Consider the following 20078-nt stretch of genomic DNA (forward strand, 5'->3'; position numbering starts at 1 on the left):
TATCACACCCTCCTTGAAACACATTATGCGGCTTCTGGGACACCGATCCCTCTTGGTCCTCCTCCTACACCACTGCCCACTGTCAGCTGCTCAGTGAGGTGTCCCTGACCACTGTATATTAAAGAGGAAACCCTCACACCCACCCCTTACACTCTCCAGTCTCCTAACATGCTTTATTTATTTATTTGTTTATTTTTGGCTGCTTTGGGTCTTCGTTGCTGCCACACCGGCTTTCTCTAATTGTGGTGAGCAGGGGCTACATTTCCTTGCGGTATGCAGGCTTCTCATTGCGGTGGCTTTTCTTGTTGTGGAGCACAGGCTCTAGGCACGTGGGCTTCAGTAGATGTGGCTCGTGGGCTCTAGAGCTCAGGCTCAGTAGTTGTGGCACACGGGCTTAGTTGCTCCGTGGCATGTGGGATCTTCATGGACCAGGGCTTGAACCCATGTCCCCTGTATTGGCAGGCAGATTCTTAACCACTGCACCACCAGGGAAGCACCCCTGTAACATGCTTTAATTTTCTCCACAGCCCTTATCCTCTGACATATGACATATGCTCTTCTTTTTTTTTTTTTTGTGGTACGCAGGCCTCTCACTGTTGTGGCCTCTCCCGTTGCGGAGCACAGGCTCCGGACTTGCAGGCTCAGCGGCCATGGCTCACAGGCCCAGCCGCTCCGTGGCATGTGGGATCCTCCCGGACCGGGGCACGAACCCGTGTCCCCTGCATCGGCAGGCAGACTTTCAACTTCTGCGCCACCAGGGAAGCCTCTTTTTTTTTCAAATTAATTTCTTTCTTTTTGGCTGTGCTGGGTCTTCACTGCTGTGTGCAGGCTTTCTCTAGTTGCGGTGAGCAGGGGCTACTCTTCATTGTGGTGAGCGGGCTTCTCATTGCGTTGGTTTCTCTTCTTGTAGGGCATGGGCTCTAGGCGTGTGGGCTCAGTAGTTGTGGCTCACGGGCTCCAGAGCACAGACTCAGTAGTTGTGGCTCATGGGCTTAGTTGCTCCATGGCATGAGGGGTCTTCCCGGACCAGGGCTTGAACCCGTGTCCCCTGCATTGGCAGGTGGATTCTTAACCACTGTGCCACCAGGGAAGTCCCATGACATGTGTTCTTATCAGTTTTGCCTGTCTTCCTCCAGTTCTATGTGCTATGTAGGCTCCATGAGGGCAGAGACCTTGACTGTTTGGTGCAATCTTAGATATCCAGCAACTGAAACAGGGCCTAGCACACAGTAAATGCTTAATAAATGCATGTTAAATAAATAAGTGAATAAATACATGAGCATCTGTGAGTCTCTAGGACAATCCAGCCACAATTCTACTTGTCCATTTTCATACAGAAGCTAAAATACTCCTTGTGAAAGTCAGAAGAGCAGCACAGACAGAATCTTTCCAAACTGGGAGGCACTTGAGATGGTGAAGTTTGGAGGAAGACTCAGCTTTTCTGGAGAGCTGCTGAGGTGCCTGAACAGTGAAAGAAGCACCACCAATTCCCTCTTTCAGATTATGGAGCAATATTTGAGGATGTAGAGTGATGCTTCTCGGACCTTCATGTGCCTATGACTCATCAGGGGATTTTGTCAAAATACAGATTCTGATTCATGGGTCATTGGGGGTGGGGTGGGGGAGGAACTGAGATTCTGCATTTCTAACAATCTCCCTGATGATGCTGATGCTGCTGGTCTATGGACCTCTCTTGATTAGCAAGAGACTAAAATTCTGTATTGTTTGACATCTGAAGAAATCAGGTTTCAAAAGGCAAGCAGCAGAGTCAGCGGCAGTGAGGGGGAGCTACCTGCACTTTGTTTCAGGGTGAAAACCCACTGAGTAGTACAGATGCTGTGGCCGGCAGCCTCTAAAATGAGACATGGCCCTGCCTACTGGTATTCATGCCCTTGTGTAGTTCTCTCCCTTTGCGTGTGGGCTAGATTTAGTGACTCACTTCTAGTGAATGGAGTATGGAAGAAGTGATGGGACGTAACTTCTGAGATTAGGTTACAAAGACTCGCTGCTCTCTTGGGCACTCTGTCACTCACTTGCTTGGAGCAAAGCCAGCTGCCATGTCACGAGCAGCTCTATGGTGAGGCCCATGTGGTGCAGAACTGATGGAGGCCTCTGACCAACAGCCAGCCAGGAAAGGAGGCCCTCAGTCCAACAACCTGCAAGGGACTGAATCCTGCCAACACCACGTGGATCCTTTCCCAGTCGAGCCTTCAGAAGAAACTACAGCCCTGCCCCCAGTACACTCACTGCAACCTCAAGAAACCTGGAGCCAGAGGCCCCAGCTAAGCTGCACCTAGATTCCTGATCCACAGAAACTGTGACATAAAAATAAATGCTTATTGTTTTGAAGTTGCTAAGTTTTAGGGTAATTTATTACACAGCAATTGATCATCAATGCAGATGCTAAGAAAGGATAACATTAATAATTAACAATTAACAAGGCCTACTGGACAGGCATGTACCCAAGGTTCATGGAGTGGACTGAACACTAGCTATATAGATATATGTGGAACCAGGTCAAGTCCACACAGCACTGGTGCACTGTGTAAGGAGTTCCATACATATATCTCAGTTCTGGGCGTTCCTTGAGATGGAGGATGTGTACAACCCCAAAAAAGACAATAGCCAGACATAAAGTACACACTGTCAGGACATGTAACAGCAAAGGAGAGGGGTCCTAAAAGTCTGGGCCCAGGCAGAGTTTCCAGACTGGGCCCAGTCTGCATACTTATCACTTGTCACCTTCCTGTGCAGGCAGGTGGTCTTCTCTATCGCCTGTGTCCTGCACTCCATTTATTATTTTAGGAAACACTGTGGTTATTAATGCTGCATCTTTTCAATGAAAGACTTTGATGAGCAAGTTAATCATTTTTTAACCAGAAAAAGAAGTGAAACAAAACAAAAGTCATCATTTGAATGGGTGCAGTTTTCCATGTTTCCTTCGACAGTGGCCACCCTCTCCAGCTCTTATGATGCTTCCTCTACCGTTTCTCCCCACCCACAAACTCCCTCACCCCTCCACTTAGCAGGAAGAAAATGTGGGCAGGATGAGGCCATTGTGCTTACACACACAGTCACCCCAGGACCTGCCTGCTCCCCTGCCTGTTTACCCACGACCGACATGTTCCTCGCTCTGCGGGAGCAGACTAGGCTCTTTGAGGGCAGGTATCGGTCAATGAGGGGAGACAAGGCCTGGTGGCCCTGAGGGGACCGACTGGCTTGAGAGTCATTACCAGAGTTTCCGTCTGCCTAAAACGGGCAGCATGTGAAACGCTGTGTGAGTCATGAGGGGTTCTCAACTAAAGGCAGTTGTGGTGCTGAGTCAGGGCTTGGCTAATGAATGGTGCAGACACAGCCACGTGGAAGCAGCAGGCTGCTGGGCCAGGACCCTCTGTCACTCTGCAGGGCCAGCAACAGGGCTAGAGGACAGTGTGGTTGCCCCTGAAAGGTCTCGGGCGGGGGCTGCTAGCCCAGATGCCTCAAGGTCAGGCTGACTCTGGTCTGTAAGCAGAGGCTGAGACGGCCTCTGAACTTGTATTTCTTTGAAGTAGGGACCAACCCACTAGGAAGAGTCTTCATTGTCACAAAGCAATATGAGCTAAAACACCCTAGCCCCTTGGTCTACTTTTTGTTTTCCCTTTTTTAAAAAAATAGATACATGGATCTAAAGAAATGTTTCCCCACTCAATGAAAAGCCATAAAGCCAGAGAGATGATAACGGTAACTGAATTCAGCCTCAGCATCGGGGAGTTTCGGGGAGAGCTGGGGACTGTGGTGAACTGGGGGCGCCTGACCGCCTCATCTAGGCAGCAGCCCGTACTCCACAGGGAACTGCGGCCGCGTGGGCGTGCAGATCCAATGCTGCTAGACCTAGTGATTCTTTCAAGAGAAGCTAGAAATCTAGATTTTTTTAAAAAGTAAAATCTCCCAATATTTAAATGGTTCAATGTTTTCAAGACAGAGTGGACTTAAAGGGAACACATCTATAGGCCTTATCTGGCCCTCGGGTTGCCCACTGATAGACTTTGGCCTAGGCTGTTGAGGGAGATGCTGCAGTGAAAGCAACGTGGAAAGACAGAGGTGCCTAAGGGGAGAAGCATGTCCTTGCTCGTTGTCTTTGCTGCCCTCCATGCCTGCCCTGGGCAAGGACACACTGCTTAGACAGGGAGAAATACTCTGGCTAAGCCCAAGGCCCCTCTGATGCTCAGACCTCTCTTCTAGCTACACTCACTCCCTGGCTGACCAGCTAAATACCATCAGTACACAACGACCTCACACTGTATCTCTGCTCCAGGTTTCTTCCCTGAGCATCCAATTCCTATGTTCAGCTGCCTACTTAGACTCTCCACCTGGAGGGCTAACGGGTACCTCAAGTTAACATGGCCACATCAACACTTTGTCCTGATTGCTTCTTCCACATCTTGTCTTCCCCAGCTCCACAAATGGCATCACGGCTTCCCTGCTGCTCATGTCAAAAATGTAGAATTTTTCTCTTTCCTCACATTCTATATCCTACCCGTCAGCAGGTCCTATCAAAGCTGTACTCCAAATAGATCCTACACCTGACCCCTCATCACCCTCCACCATTCTCTCTCTGGTCTAAGCCACCACCACTCCCGACCGAGACTGCACAATAACCTCTGGTGAGGTCTCTCCCGCTTCTCTCCACATTACTCTATGGTAACTTCTCCATGAAGCAGATTTTAAAAATATAGTAAAAAATCAGATCACAACATTCTTCTGCTTAAAACTTTCCAATGGCTTCTTCAAATCTAAACTCATTGTTGCCATGACTTTGGGGCTTGATGACCTTGACCATCCCATGGCTCCTTCTTTCACTTCATTTAGGCTGCTGCTTACACACCGTCTCCCCAGAGAGGCCTTTGCTGAAGGCCCCTCTGCAGTGTCTCTCCCTCTTTCACCTCTGCCCCGATCCCTTAACTTACACTTCCTTATTCTTCTAAGCACTTATTACTACCTCATGTTTCTGTAATTGTCTGTGTCCTCTGCTGGAACATGAGCTAAATGGTATCCAGGTTTTTGTCTCTTATTTCACAATGTATTCTTACATCTTATGACCGTGCCCAGCACACAGCAGGTGTTCAGTAAGTATCTGTTGGGCTGGAGGAATCAACATAGGTCCCTACGTAAACTTCCAGTGACCGAAGCTAAGGCCCAATCAGTTGCTCCCTGGAAAGTCTACTCACTGGTTGAGGAAGGCAAAGAGGTATCTCATGATAATCAGAGTGGTTTTGGGCAGGACCAGGAGGACCTTCCGGATGTGCAGAGCTCTCTCCTGCAGGTTGTCCATTGCTGAAAGAAAAAAGCCATGCGTTACCCTCCACTGTAACTGAGATCCCAGGAAATAGTGGTCAGAAGGCTCTGACTAGCAGTGGGTGCAATATGGAGAGCAGCCGGTCAAGTCCACACAGCACTGGGCCAGTGTAAGGAGCTCCATCTCTGTGGCTCCTTGGAGTGGGGCTGTTGTGATGGGGCATGCAGGCTCCAGAACCTTCTGCGGGTCAGGACTTAAGATGTATGCTCCTTGGGCACAGAAGGGGTTGGAGATGCTCCCCAGAGCATCTATCACCCCCTTATTACAATACCACAGGCAAGGAGCTAACCAGAAACTGCTGTGACAGCTCGACACCCAGCCTTGGAGGGCCTACATGTGGGGAGAGGGAGGGGCTGCGCAGGTCCTGTCCTGCCCACTCCACACGTGCATCACCTCATCCCCTGGACGAGTCTGGCTTATCTTCCCCCCTCCCTTATCTGCAGTGGGGATGAGGAGAATGTGGCCAGAGGCAAGAAATGGCAGGCCCCTGTGTAAGCAGTGATATCTGGGGAGAAAACCAGAGAACTTTCCTGACTCTTGTGCTGTGGACTGATTAATTCCAGGTACGGCCCTAGGCCTGTGCTTCCCTCATGGCCCGCCTCCCCACTTTCATGGTGTGCCATGTGGATACTGTCATTTTCTAGGAGAGTCTCTCCATGAAAAAGAAGTGGGAGGTACTAGATCAGGAGCAGATCTCAAGGGGAGGATTGGGCAGCTAAGGTCTCTTGTACTGTCCTGGCAACCCCCATCCACTTAGGGTATTCCACCTAGGCCCAGCCCTGGAAAAAGACATGAAGGTAGGAGGGATGCATATATTCAGTCACCCACAGAACACATTTCCACTAGGACTCCCACAGATAGTGAGTAAACCAATAAAACAAGAGAGTTAGCTTCCTGAGTGCTCTGGGTCCCTCTCTCAGAATAACAGAGAGGGACAGTGCTCAGGAATCAAACTGGAAACTCGGGGGTGGGCGGTGGGGGATGAAGACCTTGGTTGATCTGGGAAGAAAAACTTTTCTCCATTTCAAAGGCATTGCCTCCTCCAGCCTCTGAAGCCACCATTTCAACGGCGTCTGCTTCCAGAATGACCTAATACTAATCCAAGTTTCCGTGGACAACAAATGAGAGGGGGGTCCAGTATAATGATCTAAACTAAATGGCCAGGAATAGCTTTTCAAGCCCTAAATTTTAGAGTAAGAGGCAGAGAACCTCTAAGATACCTGCTTTATCTAAAGATCAAGTAGGGACTATCTCTCTCTGAGAAAACATCCTATCACTACTTTTAAATGTGCAGAGGCTTTTATTCCTAGAAGAACACATATTAACACATCTCACAGGTAAGTCATGCCATATTTAAAGCAACAAGCAGGAAATATTTGTAACACTTATGTATTCTCCCTTTGCATCATGAAAAGCACAAGCACTAATATATGAGCTTCTAATAGCTGAAAAGGACTGTGTCTTATATATGAACATAAATGTATTTTAATGAAGAAAGACAAAGCCCAGCAAAGCAACAGAGTTTAAAGTGAATCAGAAAGAAAAAAGCCAGGAGTTCTGACTTGTGATCCAGACTCTTCCTGAAAAGTCATTCTTTTTCCTCCCCTACTAGGGGATAAAGGAGTGAAAACAAGGAAGAGAAACTTCACCAAGGAAAAGGAAAAAAGGAAAACATTACTGGAAAGCTTATGAGAAAAAAAGACCCTGTGGAAATTTGTTATCTGTTGCTATGGGGTGCTCTGGCCCAGAAGCCAATCTGAGGCCAGGATGATACTTACTGACGCAGGCCATTAGGTCATGGAAGATGTCCTTGGGGAAGAGAGGGTGTTCCAGCCCCCGGAAGTAAAGCTTCAGGACGCCAGCTATGGAGTCCATGTCATGGTCATTCTGGTCTCCAGCCAGGGGGTCCTCTCCTAAGGATAAGCAATCCCCCCAAAAAGGAAAGAGAGAGTGAGAGAGGTAAAAACAAACAGGATGAAGCAGAGGTGGTGGGGAAGGAGTGGCCTATTCAAATCTTCATCACAGTCCATCAGCTTTCTGCCCAGCATGTTGGCCATGAGTACGGCAACCAGGGACTAGCAAAAGCAAAGACTGCTTAGGCTCAGGGGCCCCGGGGCCAGAGGAGGGGCACAAAAGTCCATTACATAAATTTGCTTGTGCCAGACTGGTTCAGGGACATTCCCTCTGGGCTGGGGATGGGACACAGCAATTGGCTCTCTCATGAGATCATGAAACTAGGCTGGGACTGAGCCCCTAGGGGAGGGAAATGAGGCCAGGGAGGCCAGCCCCTCTGATTAGCTCTCTCTCCTCTTGGCCTGTAACAAAGCACACCTACTTACAGGAGAACAATCATACTGGAGTTCCCTATGGAAAATTTCATATCAGATGTAATTAGATTTAATGATAGGACCAACCTCAAATTGAAACTATATATATCCATTTCAGTGACGGAAATTGCCAAAGCTTGTCCATTACCTTAATAGCCCACAAGATAATAAATGGGCTAAGATGAACAGGTGCATTCGCTCTGCCACCAAGGGTTCTGGATACAGCCATAAACTGCCCAGATATCATAGTTAACTTCTTGGGTTTGGGTAGATCATCTGGAGGAGAGGGGCAGGATGAATGGGGCTGAGAAGGAGGAAACTGGGATGTACCCTGGCACCTCCCTGCATCTCTGGGTAGGGGTGGGGGGATGTCTACAAGACAGAAGGTGCTGGGCTGAAGACGGAGGCAAACTGGCTTGCTAACCTCTGGGTACCTCTCAGAGAGAAAGCGCGGAGCTAGTATCCTGGGGGGCTGGCAAACATTTGGTCTTATCTTTCAGGCTGTTTCCTCACCTCTCTCAAAGGCGTTTTTGATGTCATTCACTTCCACCTGCGATCCTGACACTCGGAAGATTCCCTCATGCTGTAGTCCTAGGAAGACAGGGAAAAGTGATCAAGGAGACAAAAAAGCAAATTCACCACCATGGCTCCAAGCCTAGTTGAGTGTCTGTCTCCCTCAGCCAGTGTGTATATAAGCATCCTGTCTCTCTTCTTCAGGCCAGAGGAGGAAGTCTATACAAGGATGGTGGAAAAGTCACTGGAATGAATATGAGGCATTGGCCTAAAGAAAGCACCGAGTCAGAGACTTAAGGGAAGAGATGTCTACACCATTTCTGATTCTGACAGAGTCTATGAGGCAGGCTCCTTCTCCAGCCTTTGCTTCTCTGTCCCCAGCTACAAAGTAGGGAAGTGATTCCTGGCACCTGCTTATCCCTAAGGGTCAGGGATGAGATTTGGGGGCATGGCAGGCAAGCCATTACACACCACCAGAGTTTCATAGGGTCTGAGATCATACTTAGTGCTTTAGCTGTTCTAACACTGTTCGGCTGTTCTAGAGGACAATGCTTTCACTACTTATGAAAAAGGGAGGACATAAATTGGTACAACCACTATGGAGAACAGTACGGAGGTTCCTTAAAAAACTAAAAATAGAATTACCATATGATCCAGCAATCCCACTCCTGGGCATATATCTGGAGAAAGCCATAATTCGAGAAGAGGCATGCACCCCAATGTTCATTGCAGCATTATTTACAACAGCGGTCCCCAACCTCTTTGGCACCAGGGACCAGTTTTGTGGAAGACAATTTTTCCATGGATGGTGGGTGGGGGTGGGCAGAATCGCGGTAATGCGAGCGATGGGGAGCAATGGGGAGCGGCAGATGAAGCTTCGCTTGCTCGCCCGCAGCTCACCTCCTGCTGTGCGGCCCAGTTCCTAACAGGCCGTGGACTGGTACATTGTAAATCAACTATATTCCAATGTAAAATTAAAAAAAAAAAAAAAGAGAAAGAAAGAAAAAGGGAGGACATGAAAAGACAAGTGATCAGTCAACAGACAGCATTGCAGGCACTGTGCCAGCCACTGGTCCTTGACTGCAGTTTGACTCTAAAGGCAACATGCCTCAATGCCACACTAGAATAATGTGCATGAAAACGATGTCTTTTTGAAGTTTGTTAGGGTAAAAATAATAATAGAAAGTTAATGCATGTGTGGTGATTGCTTCTGTGCTTATAGCCACATAAAGCAGGGGTTACCAGCAAGCCCATTTTCTAGGTGAGGGGATTGATAAGGGATGACCAGCATTAGGTTATACAGGTGATAAGAACCAGATCCAGGGGCCCAGGCCTTCTGACTGCAATCATGTACTCCTTCCTCAACGCCAGGCTTGTGAGTCCTATTGGAGGGAAAGCGCAGAGGGTGGGGGAGCCCATTTGTCAGCCTGACGGTGGATACGGCTCACAGAGAGCACCCCACATGCAACTCAGAACTGGGGAGGGATCCAGGAAGCATGAGCCCAGGGGCTGGACTGAGCTAGCATCTTTTATCATATCAGGCCTGTCCAGTTTTTCTCAAGAGCACCGTGGCTCAAACTTGGGCATTTTGTCAAAGTCCCTCTGTTACAGCACGATCCATCAACATTTTTGAATCTCAAACAAATTTCTTCTTTGGAAAACAAAATAGAATAATGCTACATTTTGTCCACTGTTTTAGGACTCCCCTCTTGATGGGGGTCGTGTGGTGGTGGTGACTGGATTCTACCAGCTAGACCTTTGCAGTAAACCACACAGGCCAGGACTGAATCCCGAATCCAACTGTAGCAATAGTAAGAAGTAAGCAGGGGGAATTTAATTACCGGGCTTGTAATAGGGCTTAAGTTGTCTGTTCCTCTAGGGGAATCTCCAGAATATCCCTCACAGAATGGCAGGCAATGTTAAGACCCCAATGTAACTACCATATTAGTCACCAATGGGGTGTAACAGCCAGGTAATGCCGTATAAACAAAGAATGTAAACAGCAGGTTTCTCACAGAAACAGTCACCTACTCAGCGACTTGTCGGAAACACAGTATAATATAAGGAACTGTCATCTCAGGGACCAGGCTACTCAGTCTCATGCGTGCAGCCAACAGTTTGCTGAGAGAGGATCATCTCAGTACTTTTTGGTAGATTAGACATCAAAGACAAGCCAATTTGGCCCACGGGCCCAGAACAAGAAGAAATCAGAGGAGAGCTTATTGGAAACCAGGCAGCAGGCCTGAGGCACACCGAGGTCCCTTTCTGTCTGGTTTCCATTTCCCCTCGAGAACCGAGGCTTTAGAAGGGCCAACATGTGCTCTTGCTCAACAGATAGAATCTTTAGAGTGTCTAATCTGATGATTCTGAAAGTAGGAACATTAATAAATGGTCGGTTTCCAGAACGTGAAGGAGAAAAGCACTTGGCTTTTTATTATAATGCAGGTAAGGCCTCACATAACCAAGCCGACACATGCATGACCTTTCTCACTTTTCCTTAGTGCTCACTAACATAAAAGTATAAAGCCAATCAGACTTGGGTAAGTTATTTGGAAACGGCACACAACTGTCCATTTTGTGCTGGATCCAGCTGTTGCCCAGAGTTGCTCTGCTAGAGAAGTCTTGAAATGATTGCCACACCACCACCTCTTGCTCACGTGTCTCTGCTCCCTTCCTCATGGAAATGGTGGGGTTTTTCCATCCTGATTGAGTCTCAGTTGTTCCTCACATCCCTTCTCTTCGTTTAAGTCTTCCTGGATCACCTGGACCCACCATTTACACGTGAGCCTCAGCTTTCTCATCTATATAATGGGGACTAGAACATCTACCTCCAAGGGAACATGAAGATAGTAATGATGTGCAAATTTTGGCAGTTGGTGGGCCACAGATGTTTTGGGGGCTGACAAAATTTATGGACCCTATCCCCATTAAATGCACATATACAAACATTTTATCCATCATCTTTAGGGAGCTCAGGAATACCTTAAGTCCCTATCTGGGGGAAAAAATTCAATTTGCTGAACAATTTTTTTTTTGGGACATACCACACGGCTTTCGGGATCTTAGTTCCCTGACCAGGGATTGGACCTCTGCCCGCTGTTGTAGAAGCGTGGAGTCCTAACCACTGGACACCAGGGGATTCCCTGAACAAATATTTTTTGAACAGCTACTATAGACTAAGGTTTTTTTTCTTCTTTAAATCAACAATATATTTATTTGCTTCATCTTATAATATTTACACATAAAATGGCTTCAGAATTGCTGGCTCACCACCCTGTGATAAAAACAATTATCGACTACTGTGCATTATTTTACAGTTCTTTTTGTTGTTAGACTTATAGTATATAATCAAAATACTGTTTTTCAAAGAAACTTAGATTATTTTCTTCCTCATCTCCTCAGTGTGCCTATGTTATTCGTCTGTAATACAGTTAGGTTTATTTGTTACCTTTTGTATTCCATTTGGAGTTTTACCCACATCTTTGTTTTATATATTTGTTTATTTATCTTTTGAGTACGGAAAACACCCATGTAGTTCTAAAAGTCAAAATTACACAAAAAGGAATACTCAGAGAAATGTCACTCTTCTCCCATTTCTCATTCCCCCATTCTTTTCACTTTTTTGACCCATTCATGTAAATAACCAGTCAAATATTAGTTTCTGGATTCATCCTTCCTGTATTTCTTCTTGCAGAAGTGACAAGGCACATGTATATTCTTATACCCTCTTCTTTCTTACATGAAAGGCAGCATGCTATAGATACTCTTTTGCCCTTTGCTTTTTTCCACTTGACAATATATCCTGGCAACCTCACCAGATCATTTCATGGACATCTTCCTCATTCTTTTTTGCAGCTGCATATTCTCCCACTGTGTGCATATACCATAGTTTATTCATCTATTCTTCCATGTATGGCATTTAGGTTGTTTTGTTTCTAATATTTTGCAATTACAAATGAGGCTGCAATAAATAACTTGTGCAAATGTACTTTCATATTTTGGAGGTGTATCTTCATGGTAAATTCCTAGAAGGACAGCTGGATCAGATTAGTGCATATGTAGTTTTGTTAGATGTTGCCAAATTCCCCTCCAAAAGGGTTGTATGGGTTTGCATTCCCATCAGCAATATGTGAGCATACCTGTTTCCCAGAGCCTTACCACAGAAATATGCTAAGTTTTGGTCTCCTCATGTACTGTGCCTGTACAGGGGCAGGGACAGGTACATTCAAGCCACGATATCCAGAACGCATCCACTTCTCAACAACTCCACAGCTGACACCCTATGCCATGTCTTCCCTGGGCTACTGCAGCAGCCTCCTATTTCCTCCTATGGTCTTATCTCTACACAGCAGCCTGGAATCCTTTAGAAAGATCACTCCCTGTTCATAAATTCTCCAACAGCATCCCACTCGCTTAGAATAAAATCCAAACACCTACCTTAGTCGACAAAACTCTAAGAGTCTGGCCTCTGGCTTCATCTCCTGCCACTCTCTTCTCCACTCACTCTGCTCCAGCCGCACTGGCATCCTGCGTGCTGGTCCTTGCATATGCCAAGGATCTCTGCATGTGATGTTTTCTCTCCCCAGAACACTCTTCCCCAGATACCCATGTGGCTCACTCCCTGACTTCCTTCAGGATGGCAAATGTCACCTTCTTGGGTGACCTAAGAGTTTCCCTGAACAATCCACCTAGAACAGTATCCCCTCTCCATTCTCCATCTCCTCACCTTGCTTTATTTTTCTTCATGACACTCACCAACACTTGATATATATTAATTTGTTTATCAACTGATCATCTATTTATTGGTCCTTTAGTAGAAAGTAAGGTTCATGAACACAGGAACTTTTTCTTGGTACACAATGCGCAATCAATATACACACAGACGGTCCTCAACTTACAATGGTTTGACTTAAGACTTTTCGACTTTACGATGGTACAAAAGCGATACACATTCAGTAGAATCTGTACTTGGAATTTTGATCTTTCCTGGGCTATTGATACGTGGTATAGTACTCTCTGTGACGCTGGGCAGCAGTCATGGGCTGCAGCTCCCAGCCAGCCATGCAGACACGAGGGTAAACAGACGATACACTTACAATCATTCTGTACCCAGATAACCACTCTGTTTTTCACTCAGTATTCAATAAATTACATGAGACATTCAACACTTTATTATAAAACTGGCTTTATGTTACATGATTTTACCCAACCGTAGGCTAATATATGTGTCCTAAGCACGTTTAAGGTAGGCTAGGCTAAGCTATACATGTTTGTGTATAAGACTTGCAGGTTAGGTGTATGAAATGCATTTTTGACTTTAGATATTTTCAACTTACGATGGGTTGATCGGGATATAACCCTATCATAGGAAGATGTGTGCTTGCTGAATGAATGAATGAACAGAATGTATGGATGAGAGAATCCGAGTTCAGACTCTCTTGTTCCTATTGTCCTTTAGGCACAGATAATTCTTCCTCCCCTGAACTCAGTTTGGACTTATCTTTGCCAACTGCTTGACTATTAATCATTACCATCTTGTGAAATTTCTTATACTGCTATTCCGAATTACTATAGCTTATCTCTTTTTATTTAACTTTTTACTTGCTTATTTATTTTCTCCCAACTGCGTCTTAAAACCAGTAAAGACAGGGTTACGCCTGTTTTTGTTTTCCTATTTGGCAATGCATGGTGCTCAGCCCCGATCAGGGGCTTGATAAATATTTACTGACTGTTCAATAGTGCTGTACAATGCTGTTACTTCTGGTGGATGGAGATACAATGAAAAATTTGTAGCTGATTGGAATGGCATAAGTTGTAAACATGCTAATGCAATTATTATTCCAAAAATAAACCCAAGCAATGCCCCAGTTTATTGGGAGGAAGGAGGAAGGGAGAGAACGGCTGCTTCTGAATTGAGACCAGTGATCATCTACATACCTCCTTAGCGCCAAGAAGGTCATTCTGTCACTTTTCTTATAACTAGGCAGGATAACATCTAAGAACAATTTCTGATGCCCAGTTCCTAGAAATGTTCATGGTGCTTACTCAGATATCTGTGTTTTCTAAACACTCTTACACTTGGAAGACTCAATTCACCTCTTTCCCTAAATTCTGTCCAACCAGCCTCGGAGCTGGTGAGGAATGGATTTATGAGATTCAGCGTCATCCAAGCAGAAGACAGCGTGACTTAGTTGAGAAGGAGCCAGCCCTGCCAGACTCTTAAATGTTGGCTACAACCTTAAGAGTAGCTACCAACTGAGCTCTGGAGATGCCCTAAACAGTGAGACCAAACCAGAACAAAAACTGAATATTACCAGGAGTCAATGCAATATTGTAAAAGGAGCTTGTTTTCAAAGCAGTCTGCTGCAGAAAGCCAATGTGACAACAAAGGTCCAGGCTATGCAGTGGGCGATACCAACATGGGCAAAGACGGTGAGTAATGGTGAAACTAGCGTCACCACACTGGACCAGCTAGACTTACTCACATAACAGCTATAATTTAAAACACACTCTGTGGGCTTCCCTGGTGACGCAGTGGTTGAGAGTCCGCCTGCGGTCCGGGAAGATCCCACATGCTGCGGAGCGGCTGGGCCCGTGAGCCATGGCTGCTAAGCCTGCGCGTCTGGAGCCTGTGCTCCGCAACAGGAGAGGCCACAACAGCGAGAGGCCCGTGTACCGCAAAAGACAAACAAACAAACAAACAAAAAACTCACTCTAAGCTAGAAAAGGGAGTGTGGTAAGTGGCTCAGGCACCTGGGGGTCAAAAATACATGATATTTTTCTCTCAATGTCTAGGTGTGGCCATTCTGAGGTAGCAAACATTATGTGAACAAATAAGATTTTATTCCTCTTTGGAGAATGTCAGGATGGGAAGTCGATCTCTATTCTTACTCTATAAAGAATTCCTGGAAGTTCTTCCCAGTTCTTGCACAAATATGGGCAAGGCTGTAATCCTGCTTACCGTGTCTGCTGATAAACCGGATACAGCTTTCTACCACCAAAGGAATTGCCTGGCTGGAATCCTAAAAAGCCAAAGAAACACAACATTAGAATCTTCAAAGAGAGACAGCCCAGGGTCAGAGAAAATGAGCCAAAACCACATGGAACTTGTCTCAGCTGGATCAGTGGCTGGTCCACAAGAAGCATCCAGCCTGGCCTCCACGCTCCAAAGCACATGCACAACCATCTACTTGGAATGCCTCATACCAACGTCTTAAATTCAGTGCGTCCTATATGAAACTGATCATTTTTATCCCACGGTCCCCCCCCACCGCAGCCATACAATCAATCAATACATACGTATATTCTGTCAAGTTTGCCTCCTAAATCCATTTATTTCTCTCCATCTCTACTGCCACCAACCCAGTCCAATCCACCAGTATCTCCATTCCCATCCCTGTCGTCCTCCAAACCAGTTTTTCTTCCCTCATATTGGTTAGGTGATCTTTAAAAGTGCACATTCCATCGTTTACTCTCCAGGCTAAACTCTTTCAAGGACTCCTCGTTACTTTCTGTACGCAGCCTTGCGTGTCTGGGGTCCTGTCTTAGCCTCCAGTTTTGTCTCCTTCTGCTCCTCAGTAAGTCCTCCTTTGCTCATGGCTTTGCGTGAGCTGCTGGAATGCTCCCCTCACCCTGGACCCCCACCCCCAGGGATGCTTTCCCAGACTCCCCAGATGAGATCAGAACCCCTGTCTACGGGGTCTCAGCACCTTGTACTTGGCCTTCACAGCCTGACTGTGACTTAATTGTGTGGGTATGAATATTTGTTTGCATTTGTCACCATTGGAGCTCGAGTTCCACAGGGCAGATCCTATGTTAATTCTTGGTGTCCATCTCTGGCCATGATGCTCTCACATAGCAGGTGCTCAATTAATATCAGTGGAAGGTAGCAGAATGAATCAATGGGAGCAGCAGAGAGGGGGTTTGTTTGGCATAAAAAGCAAGAAAGAAAAAAACCTAACTCTTGGAAATAGTGGAAAATAATTGGTACTAACTTAAGCAGCAGGCCTCCCAGATATCAATCTTTGCTCTGCCATTTTTGCTCTACAATCCTGCCATTTATTTAACTTCTTTTGGCCTTAATTTGGTATGTACTAACTGGGGAGGGGGATTGGTGGTGAGGAGAGTAACAGTTCCTATTGGCACATGAACACACTGCTTACCATTTACAAAAGAATTTATAGAGGTGTTGGGTCATATATTAAGTGCTTTAGATGGATTGGTCCTGGTAACAACCCTATGGGATGTGTATTATTATTATCCTCATTTGACAAGTGAGGAAATGAAGGCTTAGCAAGGTGAAATAGCTGCTTATGGTGACCCAGCTGCTAAGTAGAAGAGCCAGGATTCAAAACCAGGCAGTCTCCCCCTGAGACTGAGCATCTCACTGCCACCCATACTGCGTCCTAGGAGCTTGGCAAACATAGTCAGGTGTGAATACCAAATATTACTGAAAACCAGTAGGGTTTTCTAGTGCATCTAAACGCACAACCACTCAGTTACAGGGAAGGAAGGGACCAGGCAGAGTGACCTTAGTCCTAGTTAGAAAGGGCTTTAGATGTTCAGGACAGAGACTGGGCTCTCCAGTAGGATGGGTCCTGTGGCTTCTGCCCATTTCACAGGTTGGTTTGTGCCTCTCCCCCGGCTCTAAATTTTCAACTGTAGCTGGCGGTTTGGCCACTAATAGGGAAGCAGCTGGGTCCCATGAAGATGCCAGGCTGAGAGAAGAGCTGGCGTGGCCTCCAGCTCCTGAGCTTGCTGGAAAGCCAGGATGCTGCCAGAGGACGTACTGTGTACCAAAGTGCAGCTGGAGTCAGGAGGGTCTCAGAGACCCAAATGCTCGTCTCATGACCCCCAGACCCGTCTGCTTCCTCCAGCTCTCCAGCTTCAGTAGCCAGTGTCTGCCTTCTTGTTGCCATCAGTAAATTCTACCAGTCAGTCTAGGCTGGTCTCAGAGGAAGAATCTTTTTCAGCTCTTCCTTACATTAATGAAGAAACTGGGTTCCACTATAAAAAAAAACCCCAAACTTAATTTTTTGGAGGTCTTTTTATGTTTACAAACATTGTTATTATACTTTTCATTTACAAACAGTAGTAGCAGTGATAATGAGGACAGTGATATGAGGGTTTGTAAAGTTTTTCTGGTCCTAAGACCCAGAGGGAAGCAGGTTGGGAAGCTCACAGGTTATGGTTTCAATAAGTTACGTGAGTGCAAAATTCTGCCTCAACTTGTGGTAAAAGGAATATCAATGATAGCTAAAGGGAAGCATGCAGGGTTGCAGAAAGTAAAGCATCAAAGACATTAACCTGCATGTTCATGGTTACCAGAAGTGGCCCAGAGGATAATTTGTGGCAGACAAGAGTGGGCCAGAGATGACCTGTCCTACTGCAGAGGAGTATTTTCCTAGTCCCCAATGCTCCAGTGGAGCTTAAGTCAGAGTCCAGTGAAAACAAAGGACAAAGGACATTACAAGGACAAAAAGTCATGAGGGCTCTGACTCTCTCCTTGTAATGTTTCTGAGCTCCGAGTGAATCCATTTCCCCAGGACGTGCCCTGGTGAAGACCCTCACTTCACCATAGATCTTGCATACAACTGACCGAGCAGTGTCTATGTGTGTTCTTATTCAGTGTCTGTCTCTCCCTTTCTTCCTCTCTCCTTCCCTCCTCCAGTGTTAGAATCCATGTCAGTTTAATTCTTTTGTTCATAATATTTTTGGTCATTTAACCCCAGGGTTGGAAGGGCCCTTGAAGGACGATCGAGTCAAATCCCCATTCAATCAGATTAAAGGAACTTTAAACCAAAAGTGGAGGGAGAAAAGTAGCAGACATAACTTGGAAGAGATAGTAAAGCAGGGGTCCAGTGATTTGCAGCGGAAAGCAATCAAGAAGGTGGCTAGATAATGTCTAAATATGCCATTGTTTGGCAGAATTTCTCACACATGAGAGAGTTAGGATTTTTGCCAGGTACTGATCTTTGTTACATTTGTTAGGTTTACGTTTTCACCAGGGAGAAAATACAAGTCTTGACCCCTGATTAGATGTGGGTAATAAGGAAAACAGAGGCATCAAAGATAAGATGTGGGGCTTCAGGGATTGTGAAGAATAGAGGGTCTCCATAAGAGTCGAGAAGTAAGGGGAGGTGCTAAGGAACCGAAAACGTGGTGGGAAGGTGAGGACATGGGTGCTGAGGGTAGGAGTTGCCACCGCAACTCTTGAGCATCAACGTCCTGCCCATCAGTTAGGAGTTAGATCCAAAGACTCAGAACGACAACGTTACAGAACAAGTGGACGCTTTGGGAAGGAGAGAAAAGAGACAGAATCATCCAAGGCAATGCAAGTGACAAGGGAAAGAATATGGAGGGAAGTCAAAAGAGGACCAAGCCTTGGGGAAATGCTTACATTTCGAGGAACAGAGAAAGATGGGCCAGCAAAGAAGATACGGAAGTAATAGGAATGAAAATTCTGGGCTTGAGGAGAGCAGGCAATGCTTGGAAGCAGCAGTTGAGGCATCTCTTTTTGAAGGAAAGTCAGATGGTCTGAACCTAGGCTTTGCTAGGGTCAAAAATGATTGGAACGCATTGGGTAGACTCAAAAGCAAAAGTTACACAGCTCTTCCTCTTGTTTGGCTGATTTGCCATAAACAACCAAACAAATTTTATTTCCTGGTTATGTATACGTGATTACTCCTCTTCCAAATTACTCACTATTTACCTTTCTGACTATCTTAGAAAAACTCTTCACTGATCCACCATTAGATCTGAGCTGCTGGAAGAAAAGTGAATGAAAATAAGGTCTTTACTTGATTGGGGTTTCTGGTGCATGCTGGAACTCTTACACAAATCTAGCACCTGGCAAATATGCTTTGCTTGCAACTGCCTAGGCACAGCAGGATGAAAACCAGATGGGAGCAGTTCTTTTCTGATTATGAGCCCAACCAGGGACACAGATCACCTGCCAAACCGTGGCCTTTGGCACTCCTGCAGCCAGAGTGGTCGCACCCAGGCTCCATCTATATGTAAGAGGCTCAATTTCAGCCCAGGAACTGAAAGGAACAAACTTCAAGGTCAATCCTGTTCTTATTTTCGAAGGGGGGTGGGATAAAAAACATTGCTCCCTCTTTAAGATATCCACCTATTAATTTTAAATGTAATAAATGATCCCGGGGAGGCACACCGTTCCTCTCTAGTTTTAACTGAAATTATGAAAGAAAGGGGAAGCAGAAACAAAGAAGAGGAATAGAGGAAAGAGAACTGCAATGACATCTTTATAATTTAAAAAATGTGTAATTGCATCTGATGGTGTTCTCATTAAAAGAAGATCCAAAATAGAGAAGGGAAAAAAATTAGTGACAGCAAAGCTAAGACAAGTGCGGGCTATGTTATCAACTTCCCCAGCTGGACTGCCCAGCCAGCTGAAGCAGTGAGATCAGCTGAAGACCCTGCAGGGGCTACCACCATCGCAGAAACCATGTGCCCTCTCCATTCCATTAACTCCCTGCGGCTACAGCCACTGTGAATTACCCAAAATGATTTTTTAAAGGCTGGATCAGCTTTCCCCTGAGTAGACACAAAGACATTTCTGAGCTCTCTCCACCCCCTCTCTGCTAACTGCCTGCTGCATAGCTGGTATGAGCTTAGGGGATACAAAACCATTTTAGTATTTGCCATAAAGTATAATTAGGAAGTCCAATTTGCAACTGCAAAAAAAAAAGAAAAAAACCCGTCAATTAATTTTTTTTAAACAAGCATAAGTGCTGTTTAGATTATCCACTGATGTGGACTGCCCATGCCGAGCTAAGATCCCTCCTAAGGTGGGTCATGAGAGCTGGTTGCTTACAGCTCAGTGTCAGATTTGAATACAACTCTGAAGATAACGCACATAATTGCAGAGCTCAATGTCTCTT

The 20078-nt window shown here is 45.8% G+C and overlaps 1 protein-coding gene across 1 annotated transcript in view; it reads right to left on the reverse strand.

Annotated features, from left to right (window-relative positions):
- Window positions 1-20078, reverse strand: part of SRGAP2 (SLIT-ROBO Rho GTPase activating protein 2) — a 235465-nt gene that overhangs the window by 22037 nt on the left and 193350 nt on the right. Inside the window, exons 13-16 of the mRNA XM_082654624.1 lie at window positions 15137-15197; window positions 8176-8253; window positions 7114-7248; window positions 5208-5313 (exon numbers count right to left, since the gene is read on the reverse strand). Coding sequence (XP_082510750.1) covers window positions 5208-5313; window positions 7114-7248; window positions 8176-8253; window positions 15137-15197 — 380 coding nt within the window. The remainder of the gene's footprint in view (window positions 1-5207; window positions 5314-7113; window positions 7249-8175; window positions 8254-15136; window positions 15198-20078) is intronic.

The sequence above is a fragment of the Grampus griseus genome (genome assembly GCF_964374135.1).
Source record: "Grampus griseus genome assembly, chromosome: 1".
In the NCBI taxonomy this organism is placed as follows: domain Eukaryota; kingdom Metazoa; phylum Chordata; class Mammalia; order Artiodactyla; family Delphinidae; genus Grampus; species Grampus griseus.